General features: G+C 46.6%; 1 protein-coding gene across 2 annotated transcripts in view; it reads right to left on the reverse strand.

Annotated features, from left to right (window-relative positions):
* The window catches only part of Slc6a11 (solute carrier family 6 member 11), a 128,495-nt gene that overhangs the window by 11,816 nt on the left and 98,130 nt on the right, over window positions 1-18,549 (reverse strand). For both annotated transcript variants that reach the window (XM_047534767.1, XM_047534766.1), the window contains exons 7-9: window positions 15,807-15,910; window positions 8,879-9,003; window positions 1,278-1,390 (exon numbers count right to left, since the gene is read on the reverse strand). In XM_047534767.1, coding sequence (XP_047390723.1) covers window positions 1,278-1,390; window positions 8,879-9,003; window positions 15,807-15,910 — 342 coding nt within the window. The remainder of the gene's footprint in view (window positions 1-1,277; window positions 1,391-8,878; window positions 9,004-15,806; window positions 15,911-18,549) is intronic.

Raw genomic sequence — 18,549 nt, forward strand, 5'->3', positions numbered from 1 at the left:
ACAGCTGGTGAGAGTTCTGTCAGTGGGACTCCAATCCAGCCCTGGCCCAGATTCTGCCACCACAGTAAAGGCTGGGATTGCTCATGCTTTCTCCAGGGTCCCAGGAGGGAGAGGGGATTCAAGGAAGATGGTTTATCCAAAGAGGGAGAGGAAGAGACATTGAAGCGTATAGCTAAGGGGCAGACAGACTCGGGTCTACATCCTGACCAGCATCTTGGAGACTTGGATCTTTCTGTAGAGTGGGGACAACAAAAGGGGTCCCTGGCCTATGTGACTGCTGTGACCGTGAACTGAAAACAGCCCAGGCACACAGCAGAGCAGCCACAGCAAGTGGCCCCCGCCCTGCCTCCTCCGCCAGGCAGCCTGTCCTGTCATGCCCCAGCTGCTGATCCCTGATCCCTCAGAGGCTTCTGCCCACGACAATGAAAAGATTATCAGCTGAAGCACCCGGTGCTTCAGTGGCTTGGCTTAGCAGTTTCCGAGGAGCAGCTCTGGGGGAGAAATTGGACTTGGCTGGGTTGACAGACAGCCGGAGGGTGGGGCTTGGGTGCTAAGTGACTTGTACAAAGCACAGTTGGGGCAGCATCTGCCAGGCCACCCTGGGCATTGTCCTGGACAGGCTGGGCTGGGTGAGTGTTTCCCCTTAGCCCAGGAGGCTCGGCGGGGAGCTGTACGATCTAGTTAAAACTGAGCATCTTGCCTGTATAGCCTCCCACCCAGAACAGCACCCACTTGCCAAGGGTCCCCAGCAGCATGGCTGGGCACTGCCTTGGCTGAAGGAAGTTCTTCTGGGCTCTGGGAGCAGTAGGCAGATTTCTGGGTCTGCTGAGCTAGTGGGGGCCACAGGATTCAGGCTAGGAATCCTCGGGGAAGATTAGGGCAGACATAGAGGGGGAGAGGTTGGGCACAGTGTGGGAGAAGAGGTGAGCTCTCTGGAAACTGCTAGATCTAACCAGACATCTGCATGGAGGTAAGCAGTAGGCATCCATGTGGATCAAGGACCAGGGAGGAGCCTACAGGAACCTCTGAGCACAGAGGTAGACAAGGGCCGGGGGTGGCACTGGGAACCAAGTGGTCGCATGGCCTGTGTCATGGTGACCCCAACACAGAGGGAGGAAGGAAGAGGTGCCTCCCTGGGCTCTGGTGTCCTCGGATATTTGGTTGGGACACGCAGGACTCTGGGTTACCAGGAAAGGTGGTAACTAGGACCAGAGCTGTTCCTAAGAAGAGTGACTGGCCTCCCTGGCCCCTGGCCCCTGGCCCTCTGAGCTGCTTACCTGGCTGTCCAGGCCCAAAAATATGAGCATCATGAAGAACAGGGTAGCCCACAGCGGGGAAAGAGGCATCATGGTGACAGCCTTTGGGTATGCGATAAAGGCCAGGCCGGGACCTGGGAAGAGAGAGAGACAGAGAAAGCGGCTAATGGGGTCAGTCCCTCATCCCATCAGTATTTTAACCCAGCGGGGGTTGAGGGTGCCTGCTCTGCCTAATTCTCACTCAAACCAACTAAACCATCTCCCAGTCACTCTGTGCAATTGAGACTAGGCTGATGCCTTTTCTTTTTCTTCTGGTACCCAGGATTGAACCCAGGGGTGCTTAACCACTGAGCCACATCCCCAGCCCTTCTTTTAATATTTTATTTTAGAGACAGTGTCTCCCTGAGTTGCTTAGGGCCTAGCTAAGTTGCCGAGATCACAGCGTGCACCACCATGCCTGATCCTTTTTAAAAATCTCGATTGAATGGTGACTTGTCTATTTGTTTTTTTAAACCAGGATTTTTATTATTAATTGGATGCTTTTTCTATTCCAATTCCACCAATTTCTGTTTTTCTTTTTACTCTTCACTTCCTTGTGCTTTTTCATGGTTCACTTTGTTCATTTGTTTGTGTGTGTGTGTGTGTGTTGTTTTGAGCAGGAAAGTCAGTTTACTTTCCTTTCTAAGCTGGAACGGGCTTCGTATGGCGTGCTTTCTGTTTCTAGTGATGTCTCCTTGCATCTGCAGTTTCTGCCTCGTGCAGGCTACGCAGTGTTAGTTGGTGCATATCTTCCATGGTGTGTTGTAAACTGGAACACACAAGTGTCCTTATTTGTGATGCTTAACACCTTTGGGTGTGGATCCTGCTCTGATCTCGGCATTGCTACTGCTGTCTGTCCTTTATGTTCAGCCTCTGTGACTCAACTTTGCTTTAGGTGTGACTCTTCTGTGCAGGAGAGACTTGGATCTAGTTTTGTGAGTCTAGTCAAAAATCTTTTCCTTTTAACAGGTAAGTTAAGCCTATGCACATTTATTGATATGATTGATATGTTTGGCCTTAACTGCCCATTTTAAGTCATTTTTCTAGTTACATGGGTTTTTTTTTAATACTTGTTACTTTTTCAATGACTTATGCATTGTTGTCAGGTAGAATTTTTTTTTTTTTTTTTTTTATTGCATTCAGGAAGGCTGTGTTCCAGTGATTATTTTTATACTTATAATTTTTTAAAATGCAGTTAAGCCCTTGTTTTCCTAGTTGAACCTTTATTCCTTAAGCTTTCCCAGGTTTCTCCCCATCCATATTCTTTAACATAGTTATTGCCTATACAACAGTTTTTTTTTCAACCTTTTTCTTTTTCTTCCCCTTTCTTTCCATATGTTAGTTGAATTATTTCTACTTTGTGACAGATAATATATAAAATTTGTACATTAGTTCACTCTTTCTACATTGCTTTTAGTCTTAGACACACACACATATACATGTGTGACACATAGTAATCTATTATTATTATTTATTGTTGCTGGGGATGAAACCCCATGCCTTGCACACACGAAGCACATATTGTATCACTGAGCTACTTCCCCAGCAACAATTAAGCTTTTTTTTTTTTTTTTTTTCCAGCACTGGGGATTGAACCCAGGGCTGTGTGCTTGCAAGGCAAGCACTCTACCAACTGAGCTATCTCCCCAGCCCCAGTTAAGCATCTTTAAGCACTCCTTGTACATCTTTTATCTGACGTTCCCCTGGTCACTGTTAGGTTTGCTCAAAGTCACCCGTACTAGATTTCCCTTGAGGACTGATGGGCACAGAGCTCCCACATTCTTCAACATCAAGAATGGATTTCTGTGACTTTGATGTTGGGGGTGGGAAATCAAGGCTGGATATTAAAGCTTCGATCTGTGTTTTCTTTTTGGGAATCTAAGATCAAAGTGCAGCTCCCGTGTGGCCCTGCTTGCATTGGGTGAATCAGTTTTGAAATGTGGGATGCCAGTCTTCTCCTTCTGCTTTTAAAAGTTATTGGGTCTCTTCTGCCTGCTGACTCTGGGGATTTTACCTTTCAAGGCTAAGGGCTTTAACAGAACGTCTGTGAGTTCAGCCTTCTGGGTTAATCTCTCGTGACATCTGAGGAGCTCTTTTAATGTGGAGACTCAGCTCTTCGTTTCTGAAATTCTTCCTTGGAACAGAGTCTTACACATCACCTCTGTGCCACCGTTTTATTGATTTTTCACCCTTTTATTTATTTTTCTGATGACATAAATGTTATTTCTTTGCCTGTAGTCCATTTTTTTTTAAAAAAACTCTTGCATTATGCTATTTTTCTGTCTTTCTATCAATGCTCCTTACTAAGACTATTTTCCAGGGGATACCTTGTCATTTTTTTCTTCACACCCATGATAATTTTGTCTTTTCTTTCTTTTTTCATCCCCCCACCCAAGTTCAATGAACTCCTCTTTTGCTTCCTTCCTGTCCACCTTCCACTCCGCCCTCCCCCGACCCCCATCACTTGGAAGTTTTGAATTTCTGGTTTAAGTTACCCTCCAGATCCTCAGATTCCTAGTTGAGTTCCGTCAGTCCGGTGGGTGCTACGGTTGGAATGTGGTTTGACCTTGACAAACCTCATGTTGAAATCTGGTGGAAAGTGGTTTGGGGGCAGAGCGGCGATGGAGTCAGTAAGAGGGATTAGTGTCTTTCTCCGGAAGACGGGATTAGTTCTCTTGAGAATGGAGAGGTTTTCTTGAGAGCAGGCTGGGATCAAGTGAATGGGTGTCTTGGTCCCCTCCTGCCCTCCAGCATGTCCCTGCTCCGCACCTTTACACAGACACCAAATCTACCACGCTGCGACACAGCAAGATGCTCTCCCTAGAAGAAGCCACCACCCTTGAACTTCCCTGTCTCCAGACTAAGAGCTAACCAAGCCTTTTCTTTAAAAATTACCCAGTCTTAGGTGTTCTGTGATAGCTACGGAAAATGGATGGAGACAGGTTAAGGGCTGACTTACAATCTTTTTCTACTTCACAGTTGGTCTTCAGAGGAGGAGTTATAGCTCTTAGTTGATCTGTGGGAAACTTCTCCTTTTTAAATTTTTTTTATTTGTTCTAATTAGTTATACATGACAGTAGAATGCCTTTTGACACATCTTACATAAATGGAGTGCAACTTCTCATTCTTCTGGTTGTGTATGAGGTAGAGTTACACACATTGTGTAATCACATATACACACAGGGTGATAACGTTCAATTCATTCTACTATCATTGCTACTTCCATGCCCCTTCCCCTCCCTTCACTCCCCTCTGTCTAATCCAAAGTACCTCTATTCTTCCACAGCTCACCCTTGCTTGTTGTGAATTAGCATTTGCATATCAGAGAAAGCATTTGGCTTTGGTTTTGGAGGATTGGCTATTTCACTTAGCAAATTCTCCAGCTCCATTCATTTACTGGCAGATGCCATAATTTCATTCTTCTTTAAGGCTGAGTAATATTCGACTGTGAATATATACCACAATTTCTTTATACACTCATCTATCTGTTGAAGGGCATCTCAGTTGGTTTCATAGTTTAGCTATTGTGAACGGAGCTGCTATAAACATTGATGTGACAGCATCACTGTACTATGTTGATTTTAAGTCCTTTGGGTATAAATTAAGGAGTGGGATAACTGAGTCAAATGGTGGTTCCATTCCAAGTTAGCAGAGGAATCTCCACACTGCTTTCCAGAGTGGTTGCACCAATCTGCAGTCCCACCAGCAATGGATGAGTGTACATTTTCCTCACATCCTCGCCAACACTTATTGCTGCTTGTATTTTTGATAATTGCCATTCTGACTGGCTACTCCTGACTTTCTATGGTAGCTGTGTATACATGAGGTTGAGTCCATTTGGATGTTACTGGGTATCTGATAATATTCCTAGTTTAACAGCATCCTCTTTTATCTGTAAAGTATAAGGACTTAGCGGGGTTTTGTCTTGCTGCTGGGGGAAGAGTGAGTTCTCCTCTTTATTTCTGAATTTTAGGGTTCTTTGTTGTTGTTGCTGTTTTGCAGGTTTCTGCCTCTTTTTCTTGGTTTTTCCTGCACCACCTAATGGGCAGAGGGTGCTTCTCTATTCTCTTTTGCCTTTTTTTTCCCCTGGAAGCTATGATCACTCCTTTAAACTGTGTCTGTCCCTTTCATGATGCTCTGCCTCACCTTGGGCCCAGAGCAATGGATGGAATCTGCCGACCGTGGACTAAATCTCTGAAACCATGAGTCAAAATAAACTTTCCTTCCTCTAAGCTGTCCTGGTTGGGTATTTTGATCACAGCAGCAGCACAAAGTTAACATAATTATCTTTATTATTTTTTGTTCTAATTACCTTTGGTTTAATTTGTACTTCCTTTCCAGCTTAAGATAGAAACTTAGATTTAAAAAAAAATAGGTAAAAAATTAGGTGCTTTTTTTTCTTTCTAATATAGGTTTTTTTTTTTTTTTTTTGCAGTACTGGGGATTGAACCCAGGGCCTTGTACTTGCAAGGCAAGCACTCTACCAACTGAGCTATATCCCCAGCCCCTAATATAGTTTTTAAAGCTATAAATTTCATTGTGAGTTACTTTAACCACAACCCACAAATTTTGATAGGTTGTGTTTTAATTACTGTGAAGCTTGAAATTTTTTGTGCTCTGAACCATGGAATATTTAGAAATGTGTTGCTTACTTTGCATGTATTTGTGAGCTTTCTAGATATTATTTTGTTACGGGTTTCTGATTTAACTCAGTGGTGGCCAGAGAGCATGTTCTATACAATTTCAATCTTTTGAAATATTTTGAGACTTATTTGATGGCCTAGGACATGGTCTATCTTGGTGAGCATTTCCTGTCCATTTGAAAAAAAATTATACTCTGCAGTTGTTGGGTACAGACTTTTATAAATGTCAATTAAGTCAATGCAGTTGACGATGTTCAGATTTTACGACCTTATTGACACTTTGTTTTGTTTTTCTATCATTAGTGAGACAAGGATGTTAAACTCTCTAAGTATGATTGGGGATTTGTCTGTTTTCTCCTTTGGTTCTGTTGGTTTTAGCTTTATGCATTTTAGTTTTTATCATTCATTCATTCCGTTTTTGGTACTGGGGATTGAACCCAGGGGCACTTTAGTACTGAGTTACCTCCCCAATCCTTTTTTTTTTAAATATTTTTTTAGTTGTAGATGAACACAATACCTTTATTTTATTTATTTATTTTTATGTGGTGCTGAGATTCGAACTCAGTGCCTCACACGGGTGAGGCAAGGACTCTATCACTGAGCCACAACCCCAGCCCCACAACCATTTCAAATTTTTTTTTTTTATTTAGAGGCAGGGTCTAAGTTGCTAAGAGCCTTGCTAAGCTGCTGAGGCTGTCCTTCAACTTCTGATCCTCCTGCCTCAGCCTCCTGAGTAGTCTCAGGAATTATAGGTGTGTTATACCACACTCGACAGCTTTGTGTATTTTAAATCTCTATTATTTGTTGTAAACACATTTAGGATTGTTAAATTTTCTCAATAAATTGTTCCCTTTATTATTATGAAATGTCCCTCTTTTTCTCTAATAAATACCCTTTGACTTGAAGTCTACTTTCTCTAACACGAATACAGCCAAGTCAATTTTCTATGCACATTGTTTGGATGGTATGTCTTTTCCTTTATTTGGTAAATTATCTATGCCTTTAATTTAATGTGTGCCTCTTTTAGACATTTTATAGTTGGGTCTTACTTTTTTAAATCCAGTCTGACTTTTTAAAATCCAGTCTGATGATCTCTCCTTTTTAATTGACATATTTGGTCCATTCGTATTTAGTGTATCACTGGTGCAGTTGAGTCTCTAGCTATTCTTTTGTGTTTGCTTTCCTTCTGGTCTTCTTTTGTTTGTTTATTTTGCTTTGTTTTACTCTGTTGTGAGTTTCTGGCATTCTGTTGAACTCTGTTTTGTGATACTCAGTTTTATTTTATTTGGTGGCTATTTGGCTCTTTCATTATTTTCTTTAAAAAAAAAATTTTTAGGTGTAGATAGACACAACACCTTTACTTTATTTCTTTCTTTTTATGTAGTGCTGAGGATTGAACCCAGTGCCTCACATGTGCCAGGTGAGGGCTCTATCATCAAGCTACAATCCCGGCCCTCTTTTATTATTTTCTAAGCAGCTGGGCTGACAATACACATCTGTAATTTAGCCAAGTCTACTTAAAGTTAATGACATGTCACTTTGTACTTCCTCTACACATCTGTCACTTTCCACTTCTGATTATTATTCTGACATTCTCTTCTTTGAAACATATCAGTAATTTTAAAATGGATCAAATATTCCAGTTAGAAGGCAGAATATGATCAGTCTGTATATAAAAATAAGACTGGACCATAAGCTATGTAAAAACCTCTGTAACAGGAAGGAGCACCTGGACTGTAAAGAGTATCAGGGAGACAAAGGGAATATCCAAGGAAGGTCAGCAGATCTTGGGCACTGGGCTTAGAGCAGGAGAAAATGAGTCTTGCACAAAGTGCTTTCTGTCTCCCTGGCTCAATCTCACAGGTGTGCTGGAACATTCTTCTGAATGCTCTGGAAGCTACCTAAGTATGGATATTTTGAGCTAAGAATCATATGAGATCACATGTGAGCTAGCTCCTACCCAAAGAGAAGGTGCCCAGTGACAGAGCTTTGTCTGCATTTGCATACCTCTGGTTTAGCTGTGGACCTCTGATTTCTGCAGGGACTGTCTCTGTGTCTGATTCACATGATCCAGAGGAAGGAGGACCCTGAGCAGGCATTGAGTAGAACCCCAAGGCCAGCTTCCTCCTGTGATGCCCATGCTCACTGACCTGCCTCACCTGGCGGTCAGAGGATGCTGGCCCTGACTATGCACATCAGACAAAGGCAGCTGCACTTTGCAGCGGGGGTCCCTGGGGAGGCAGTGTGGTTGTCCCAACTGGCATGAAGTAGATGGAAGACAAGGAGGCTAGACACCCTGTGCTGCTCTTGACAGACCACCTCACTGGATGTCTTGTATGTGAAAAACCTATCTGCGCTTATCTGAGCTCAGAGTCTAGCTTCATACGTCAGATAAACCGACTATTTTAGTATTTTTTTTATATATATATACTGTATTTTCCCAGAATTTCAAACACCATGAAAATCGAGGGAAGAGTTTTCACCTTTAGCACCACAACCTTGACAACACTGGGTCTGACACACACACGTCAATCTACACCGAAGGCCGTGATACCCGTGGTGATTCTACAACTAGAACAGGGGAGAAAGGGAGACACTTCAAGCAGAGGGAGCAACATGTGCAAAAGCCCTGTGGTAGGAGGGAGTGAGCCATGTTGTAGAAGAGGAACAGACCCCTGAAGTTGGGCAGAGTGGGCATGGCAGGGATGAAACCCCAGGAGCCTGGCCTATGCTACAAGTATAGTGCGATGAGAGGACTAAAAAGACTTTGGGCACAGGAGTGAGGTGAAGTGTTCAGCTGCCCCCTCTTGAAATCCTGGACTGTGGGTGAGCGATGGGACCACTTCTCCAGACCTGAACCCAGGAGATGAAGACCACGCTGGCATTGTGATCATCCATCTCCCCTGGGGCTCCTTACAGCGTCACCTGTCACAAACTTACCTGACTCTGCCACCTCGGCAATGGGTACCCCCTGCTCATATGCCATGAAGCCCAGGACTGAGAAGATGGCGAACCCGGCCACGAAACTGGTGCCACTGTTCAGGCAACAGAGCATGATGCAGTCCCTGTGGGGAAGCAGCAAGAGGGACTCAGGTCAGAGTGGGCAGGACAGGTGCACCATTTGGGACATTCTCCACCTGAGTACTGTGGGGGCAGGCAAAGTGTGAGAACAGACAGCCCTGTTTTCCTGGTGAAGCATTCTTAGTTCAGAGAGGTTGGGTGACTGGCTCACGGTCACACAGCTTCTCCCGCATTTCTCCAAGATGAGGTAGGTCATGGATCAAAAGCATGGAGAGGGGGTGTGAAGGGAGGGAGGGAGGCTCTCATGTGGCACAACCCAGATTGAGTGAGAAGAAACGTGGGAGATAAACCAATGCTCCCCTGAATCCCTGGAAGGAAAGAAATCCAGGGCAAAAGCAGGAGAGGGCTATGTTCCTGAGAACACAAAGCTTCTCCCCAGAAGCCTCCATGAGAGACAGCTGCCTCTCAGCCAGGGGACCAACCCAGACCTCACGCCCGGAGTGCCCGCTGCTTCTGGGGGAAGAGGTCTTATCATGACACCCCTCCAGGCCCAGCTGTGGACCGGAGCTGCATCTCACAGAACTCACAGCTCAGTCTCGGTTCCGCTGCCATGAGGAGCGGCCCCTTCCAGGCTGGACCCCCCTCATGAAGGGATTTATTGGGGCAGTGGCCGTCCTCTGCTCTTGAGAGGGACTCGCCAGCTAAGAAGCACCTGCACAAAGCCATGACCCCAGAGAAATCAGACGACAAATGTCGGGGTCTCGTCAACATGGGGGAAATGGCACCCGGACATCTCAGTCTGTTCCCAAGTCAGGGAATCAGCCTCATAGAAGCCCAGCCACTGAAGAGCGTGGGGCTGTGACTTAGGAATGCAGCCCGTGTCCATGCCCGCTTTACAGGGGAGGTGCTTCCTGCTCCCCCGACCAACCTCCTACCAGAGGCCTGACTTAGGCAGGACAGTCCCACAGTGGGAGGTGAGCTGGCCTCTGCAGGAGCCTGCCTCCTCCCTCAATAGCCCCTTCCCCTTGTTGAACCATGCCTACTGCTTCGATTGCCTTCTCTGGGAAGTTTTTATTTTACCCTCGAAAACAGTCTGGAGCTCCTTTAGGTTGGAGAGATATAAACAAAGTGGACCTATATTCCTTTGAGTTTCTCCCAGTTTAAACATTCCAGTTCCTTTACCAGCAATTTTGTCCAGCTCCTGATCTCTAATACACCCCAGCTCGCCAAGCCCCCCTTCAACTGTTATTTCCAGGACTGAGCGCTAGGTTTAGAAACAGAGTGAGATGCTCACCTCCTCTTCTCCCTACGCTGTGCTTCATGTAGTGTAACCAAAGGTGATAAGAATATTGTTGGTGACTGACACAGTGATCCTGAGTATAAGGGAGAGCATTAGACCAGGAGTCAGGACCCTTGGGTTCCACTTCTCCCTGCAGTATCTTTTCTTTGGGTGGGGAGCTCGCCCACGACAAGACAAAGTGTTGGGATAACTGGGTCTCTTGGGCTTTGTGTTGGATCGAATCTTTCTCAGCAAGCAGTCACTCCTGCTCCCTTCTCCCTTGAGATGAGTCTATTTCCCTGCCCCACTGACTCTGGCCTTTCGCCACATGACTTGCTGTGGACAACGAGATGTAAGCAGATGTGACACAAGCAGAGGCTTGAGTTGTGCTGGCATAATTGGACGTGTCCTTTATCATTTCTGTGATTTTCCATGAGAAGAATTCCTCGGGGGAGCTGCCATCCCTTCAGCCTGGACCCCAGAATGCACACACATGGCATACACTTGAGCTTGCCCTGGAGTCAAACTCCCCCAACCCACAGCCCAGAGAGCTTCTCCGGCTGACCAGAAGCCTGGAGAGCCATAAACGAAAATGTTTGTGATGATCAAACCCCTGGAGGTCTGGGGCTGTTTGTTACACGGCATTAATGTGGCAGTGGATGACTGATACAGGTTTTTTTTTTTTTTTAAAGAACTCTGTGAACGCTGGCTGGGTTGGTAGCCCTGCGATATTATCTGCAAATCTCATTTACCTCTTCTGAAAAGGAAACTCAGCCCAGGCCAGGTGAGGGCTGAGCTATTCTGAAGGTGGAGACAAATCTGCTTTTCCTGCCTGCTTCCTGAAGTCCGAGGCAAAAACGACCCTGCGTTACTGAACAGGGTGACGTGACATGGCGCTGGGGGTGCAGGGGGGTGGGGTGGGGGAGGAAACCTTGCCTCTATGTGGGCTACGCTCTGGAGACTAGGTTTCACTGAGACCTGAGGCTGGAAGTGTTGCAGTCTGTTGTGAAGTTTGGGATATCTCAGATGCTATTTCCAGAAGCTAAACAAAAATGATGTGCCCTAAAAAGACTTCCAAAGTCCGGGGGTTTTGTACAATTATCTCTGGGCATCCATTCGGTGTGGTGGGGCAGGGGTGCAGGTGGTGTAAGACAAAATCTCCCCAGTGACAAAATCCCCATCTTCCTGCAGAGGTCTCTTGGGTGACTTCCTCAAACCACAGAGTGACAGGCAGACAGAAAGAGAAGCTTTCAAGGGCTGTTAGGGCCCTTCTCTCCCTGTGACCTGCTCGCCAGCCCCCAGGGCATGCACCTTCAGGCAGATGTAGCCCAGCGCTAGGTGCCCTGAAGTGGACACTGTCTGCTTGGGTCCATTTCCCTCCCTCTAATTCCTTCCCGGTACAAGCACGGGCACTGCTTAGGTGAAAACCTTATGTAACTAGTGCTTTGAAGTCAGCAGGAGCTGAGCCAGGCTGGTAAGACCTCCAGAAGCGATTATGCTGTCAGGAGAGAGGGTATTAATTTACTCCGTCTGAGATGGGAAAGACCCGGTTGCAGAACGGTTCTGAAATAGGACTAAAATGAGCCTTCAGATTTTGCAATGTCACCGAGAGTATTTGCTTCTTCTGCCGATAAGAGACAGAAAGGGGAAAAAAAAAATCCCTGGCTGTTGGATAGAGAAGCAGAAGGGATTGGTGGTAGCTGGTGTATGTCACTCCTGTGCACACTCGGAAGAAGCAACTGCCCAGAGACCCAGGTTAGTGACAAGACAGCCTTGGCCATATTCAGTTCCAATAGCTGGGAAAGAACTGGTCATCCTTGTGAGGAACAGGGGTACCAGGGCCAGGAAAGCCATGTTCCATCGCCAGCAATGGGAACACAAGCAAGAGATTTAAATCCCATGGGCCACCGTCTCCTCGTCTGTATGACTGATGAATGGGTGTCTTACTTTCCTGCGCGAAAGCCAACACCAGACCAGGTTCGTGGGATACAGGGGAGAATGAGAAACCCCACTGGTGTCCTCCTGCAACCAATGGCCTGGTTAGCAGGGATGGTCAGTGACCCAAGGAATTCCTGCAATGCCCAGCCCCAAGGGTCCCACGCCAAGTGCCAGCACCCCTCTGAGACAACCCAAGGGTGTCACCATTAGCCTGGGCTGGGAGCCTGCTTGTCCCTAGCCCAGGGCCTGTCCCTTCCTGCCTGTGGTTCACATTTCATACTGTGGTTGGCAGACTGCCTGACCTCTCATCCCACAGACCCATCTCCTCTGGGAAAGCCCAGAGCACAGCAAGGATCTTACAGAAACCCGGCCCAACATCCACCTCTCCAGCCTCCTGTCCTCCAGCCACACCCAACCGCTCCTCAGCCCAAAGGCCCCAGGAATGATGGCACTTGCTGCCTAACGGCACACTGAATTACATGGTAGCTTTTCTTTTCATCATGTTGGATCTGCCTGCTTTAAAAAAAGAGCAAAGCCTCCGAGCCTCAGTTTCCCCAAATTATAAACTGGACAGACGGCGCCACTGCGGTCTATCTCCCATGCTGCCGGTTCCACTGCCTCATGCTCAGCGGACGCAGGCTTCACAGCAGCCTCTGCTGTCTTAACAAACGGGCTCATGAAGTGACCACCAAGGCGGCTTCCAGAGAGCCCTGGGAGGGACACAGGGGAGAGCTTGGTCAGAGTCCAGACTCCACCACTTCCATCTGGAGACCACCTCCAGGAGCCCCGATCTCCCTTTCTCAGAGACGGGGGTGGGGGGTGGGATGTGGGAGGAGCCGAAGCGTCCGCAAAAGGTCTTTCCAGCGGTGATTCCACGTGCGCCAGGCAGTACTCAGGTTCTGTGGTCACCAGTTCCCAGCCCAGGACCACCAGCTCCTCCCACGTGCCCTCACCCTCACTCGGTGGGAGTTCGTTTTTTGGATTGCTGCCAATTTCCAAGTTGAGAAAAACGATCTTGTTCTTAGAAAAGTGTTTTGCTTCTTTTTCTTTTCTATCTATTTATTTATTTATTTATTTATTTATTTATTTATTTATTTATTTATCTATCTATCTATCTATCTATCTATCTGTGCTGGGGATGGAACCCGGGGCCTCATGTATGCTAAACAAGCACGCTATCACCAAGCTACACTCCCAGCCCAAATGTCTTCTTTCTTTTCTTTCCTTCCTTCCTTCCTTCCTTCCTCCCTCCCTCCTTCCCTTCCTTTCTTTTCCTTCCTTCCTTCCTCCCTCCCTCCTTCCCTTCCTTTCTTTTCCTTCCTTCCTTCCTTCCTCTCTCCTTCTCTTCCTTTCTTTTCCTTCCTTCCTTCCTTCCTTCCTTCTTCCCTCCCTCCCTCCTTCCCTTCCTTTCTTTTCCTTCCTTCCTTCCTTCCTCCTTCCCTTCCTTTCTTTTCCTTCCTTCCTCCCTTCCTTTCTTCCTCCCTCCCTCCTTCCCTTCCTTCCTTCCTTCCTTCCTCCCTCCCTTCCTCCCTCTCTCCCTCTCCTCCCGCCTCTCTCTCTCTCCCCGCTTCCCTCTTTTTCTCTTGGTACTGGAAATTGAATCTAGGGGTGCTCTACCACTGAGTCATATCCCCAGCCCTTGTTTTAATTTTTATTTATTTGTTTGTTTGTTTGTTGTAGCTGTACATGGACAGCATGCCTCTATTTGCTTATTTTTGTATGTGGTGCTGAGAATAGAACCCAGGGCCTCACACGTGCTAGGCAAGCGCTCTGCCATTGAGCCCCAGCCCCAGCCCCAGCCCTTGCTAATTTTTATTTTGATGTAGGGTCTTGCTAAGTGCCCCAGGCTGGCCTCCCCTGTGCATTCTCCTGCCTCAGTAGCTGGGATCATAGGCGTGCCGCTGCACCTGGTTATTGCTTACTTTTGTAGTTTAGCGTTTTTTAAGATTGACACATTCATTCCCTTCACATAGGATGGATCTAACCTCACTGAATATCATATTATATGTTACTACTGTGTCCTTTAATTTTTGAAGAGGATTTTCATATTTTATTTGGAGATAAAATGCAATGTGTGGGGGCTGGGCTGTGGCTCAGCGGCAGGGCGCTGGCTTAGCATGTGTGAGGTCCAGGGTTCAAACCTCAGCACCGCGTGCAAATAAAATAAATAAAATAAAGGTTCATCAACATCTAAAAAAATACAATGTGTAGATGATATTTGTACTAACTTATTTTTGTTAAAAATTAAAAGAAGATGCACTCAAAGTAATAGGAAAAAAACCAGAAAAACATCTTAATGTTATAGGAGGTAAAAATAAGGGGAGGACATCTTCCCACCTCTGACTTCCCAGGCCTAGTCTCTAAAGATGGCTATTTTGAATAGTTATTTTTTTTTGTATTTCTTTATAGAAAAAATTTTAAGTTTAGAAGTCTAACATTTAATAATTTTAAAAGTTTTAGATTTTTGCCAGGTGCAGTGGTGCACACCTGTAATCCCAGTGACTCAGGAGGTTGAGGCAGGAGGATTGGAAGTTTGAGGCCAGCCTCAGCAACTCAGTGAGACCCTGACTCAAAATAAAAAATGAAAAGGGCTGGGGATGTGGCTCAGTGGTAAAGCACCCCTGGGTTCAATCCCTGGACCCCCCCCACCCCCCGCAGAAAAAGGAGGTGTACATTTTTACATGAACCTGTTCTTTACATGTTTTCCCATTCCAAAATCAATATGTTATTCCTTATTTTAGGGTGGTTCCCTTTCAAAATTTAACTCTTTAGTCAATCATACTATGTGACTATATGGGATGAGGTTTATTCATCTCAGAATCACTTGTTCCAACCCCCTTCCTTTCTCCACCAACACGTGACCGGAGGTCGGGGGGGGGATAGCTTTGCTGCAATGATTCCAGTCTTATCTCTGATGGCCATAGGGTCTAAGGAAGAGACCCTCTACCGTCCACCTGTAAGTATTCACCTATCCTGGGCCAGGCACTGAGTCCAGAAGTGCAGGGACTTCAACCAACAGACAATGATGGTACAAATTTCACTGGCTCACATGCTACTGGGAAACTCTGGGCACACCCTTCACCCTGTGTGGGTCTCAGAACAGGTAGCCTGGGTTTACCTTGCCAGCTGGGTGTGGCCAGCTACAGGAGGCCAGGGAGGGAGGCCGATCAGGCCGAGGGGCAAGGCAGGGTGCCAGTCACTATAGGCAGGATAGGAGAGAATCCTGTGGTCAGGTGAGATGGGAAAGGAAGTTGATTTCTGAATAGAAGGTGGAAGGATAAGCCCTTCCATGTTGGAACACCTGGGTCACGTGCTGACAATGCCACTAATGAGATGCGCAACCTTGGGCAAGTTACTTGTCCACTCTGGGCTAAATCTGTGCCTCCGTGTAAGGTGACACTGAGGCCTGAGAGATTCTGGGGGTGGATTCACCTTGCGACAGACTCTGATTGCACTAATAGCCCTACCTCCTCTGGTGGCCCCCTCTCTGACCCTTGGGCAGGAGGAGGTCAGCAAGCAGCCCACCTGTTCCCTCCTGGGCCCTGCAAGGCAGACAGCTGAATGGGAACTACAGATGCTGCAGAGGGTCCAGGAGCAGGGAGGAGGGCAGGCAGGGCCCAGGGGGCTCACCTGTAGCAGTTGTTATTATAATTGTTATAGCTTCCCAGAGCAGTCAGGCAGCCCAGGCAGATGGCATAGGAGAAAAATATCTGTGTCCCAGCATCGACCCACACCTGCAAGGAGGAAAAAGAAGTGGGCATGAAGAGGTGAGGTCAGGCAAGGTAGGGGTGTGTGTGTGTGTTGCTGATATCCCCCACCCACCATAAAAACCTCCACAAAGGGATCATCAAACTTCCTAAAGGATCCTTTTTATAAAAAAAAAAATTAAATATGTATAAGTTGTCAACAAACCTTTTTTATTTATTTATTTATATGCGGTGCTGAGCATTGAACCCTCACATGTGCTAGGCAAGCGCTCTGCCACTGAACCATAACCCCAGCCCAGGATCCCTTTTTAAAAGTTCTATTTCTGTGGGCCTCCTGATGAAATATACATGTCCTGAGTGAATTCCAGAATTTTCCAGAAGTTATGGAAGGACAGCTCACAGGATGGAATGAATTTGGAGGTTGAGGACCCTGGTTTCAGCCTTGTGCCTTTGGAAAAGCTACTTAAGCTCTCTGAGGCTCCGTTTCCTCACCTGCAAAGTGGGTGAGGAACTTGCCTGTCATGCAAGTAACGAGTACAAGGCTCCCCCCGCCACCTGGGTTGGACCATGCTTGCTCCTAAGGTAAATCATATTTAAGCCAAATGAACAATGTTTCCTGGTGGTTAAGAAGACCACAGGAACAGTCAGGAGACACTGTAGAGCATGCATTTGGACAGCCTTTCCAGCTCTTAGAACTACCAAGGAAAATCTACAGCTAAAACCCAAACGGGTAGGCTGGGGTTGTGGCTCAGTGGCAGAGCGCTTACCTAGCATATGTGAGGCACTGGGTTCGATTCTCAGCACCACATATAAATAAATGAGTAAAATAAAGGTCTATCAACATGTTAAAAAAATTTTTTTTTTCAAAACCCAAATGCAGCTGATAAGACTCATGCTTGGGCATCACATGGCCTCTACAGAAAGGCACTTGGCACTAAATACAGAAAACTGCACTTATTAGGCACTTAGGATGTGCCAGGCACCTTGCTGAACCTTTCTGATTGACCATGTGAATGTTCGCAACATGAATATGCAGGAGGGACTGCTAGCTCCCTTTTATAGCTGAGGAGACTGAGGAACAAACAGAGAGGTTAAGTAACATACCCACGACCTCACAGCTGGGCAGTGGCAGATGCAAATCCATGGAGACCCACCTCTAGAGATGCATGCCTCATGAGTCTCAGAATTTCAAATTTGGGGTTGGGGTTTTTTTTTTTTAGCATTGCTGGAGATTGAACCCAGGGCCTCACACGTTCAGTGGTAAGCATTCTACCACTGAGTTCCATCCCCAACTTGAATTTCAGATTTGGAATCAGTCTCAGAAGTCCCCTGGTGTAACCTCTCTCCCAACATAGGACTCTCTTCTAAGGACTTCTGACAGAATAGTCTCTGACAGCTGTCAATGACAGGGAGTGAACCATGTCTAGACACAGCCGCTTTCTTCTTTAGAGAGCTCTGTTAGCTCATGTTTTAAAACAAGGATTCCTTTCCTACTGCTGGGGTCACCTGCACCACATCTCTCTCTTCCACCTGGCGGTACTTCAGAGGTGTGAAGAAATCATGGCTCCCTGCTGAACCCCCAGCCTCTCTCATTTCCAGGTAAACTATCTGTCTTCTCTAGGGGATTTGACTACCTGATTCAGGTCCCTCTGCTCTGGATTTGCTCAAATCCCTTACATCGTGCATAGATCCTAGGGCTGCCTCTCAATCGAAGGCGTGGATTGTTATTATTATTTTTTCTCCTCTAAACTGCTTCATTGGGTTGGGTCTTAGAGCTCAACGAGGAATGCAGGGAGAGCTATTTCATGAAGTGGGGCTGGGGACGGAGAACACCAGCAGACTGGAGAGGAAGCAATGGCAGGAGGGAATTTAAAAAAAAAGGGGGGGTGGGGGGACTGAGAAGGCATAAATGTTTATAGGAAGGGTCCTATGGAGAAAAAAATTGTTGAGGGTTCAGAAGAAAGATGGATGTATTTGTAATGCCTCCTGCCCTGCCTCAGTTTCCCCATTTGCTATCTCCAGCGAATTCCCCTTTCCACCCAAAAAGGCAAGTCAACCGCACAGAGAGGCAAAAAGCAGGATAGACCCGGTGTGCAGCCACTGAGCCGCCGGGTGCCCGCACAAGCGCGCGCATCTCTGAGTCTTCTGCAAACTGAAGATTTCTCCTCCACACTCCTTAGGTCGAGTGGGCAGGCCAGAGTGAGAGAGGCCCCCGGACTGGTGAGAAAGCTGGTTCCCCCATCACGACTGCACCCCATCATTCGGCAGAACAGCGCTTCAATCACCCCCACCCCCAGTGTGGTAAAAACCCTCTGTGTCAGAAAGGTCAAAAGAAACTTTTAATCCCTATGCCCCGAAGATATGCCCCCAGACCCATGATTTTCACTTGCAGGTCATTTTCATGCAGTTTACTCATTAGAAACATTAACACTAAAATACATAAGGTGCTGTTTTTGCCTGCTCAGCACCCACCTCCTCTTTTTGATGAGGCACAACTCAATTTTCCTTTGGTGAGCCACCGCTTCCTCCCTCAGAGGGAACTTCAGGGGTGGGCCCATGAATTTGAGCTGGCCAAACAAAACAAAGCGTTAAAAAAAAAAAAAGCATTTCTCTTGACTGTCTGATTGGTTCAGGGATGAGCAGATGATGCAAGCTAAGCCAATGAG

Source organism: Sciurus carolinensis, chromosome 19 (genome assembly GCF_902686445.1).
Source record: "Sciurus carolinensis chromosome 19, mSciCar1.2, whole genome shotgun sequence".
In the NCBI taxonomy this organism is placed as follows: Eukaryota; Metazoa; Chordata; class Mammalia; order Rodentia; family Sciuridae; genus Sciurus; species Sciurus carolinensis.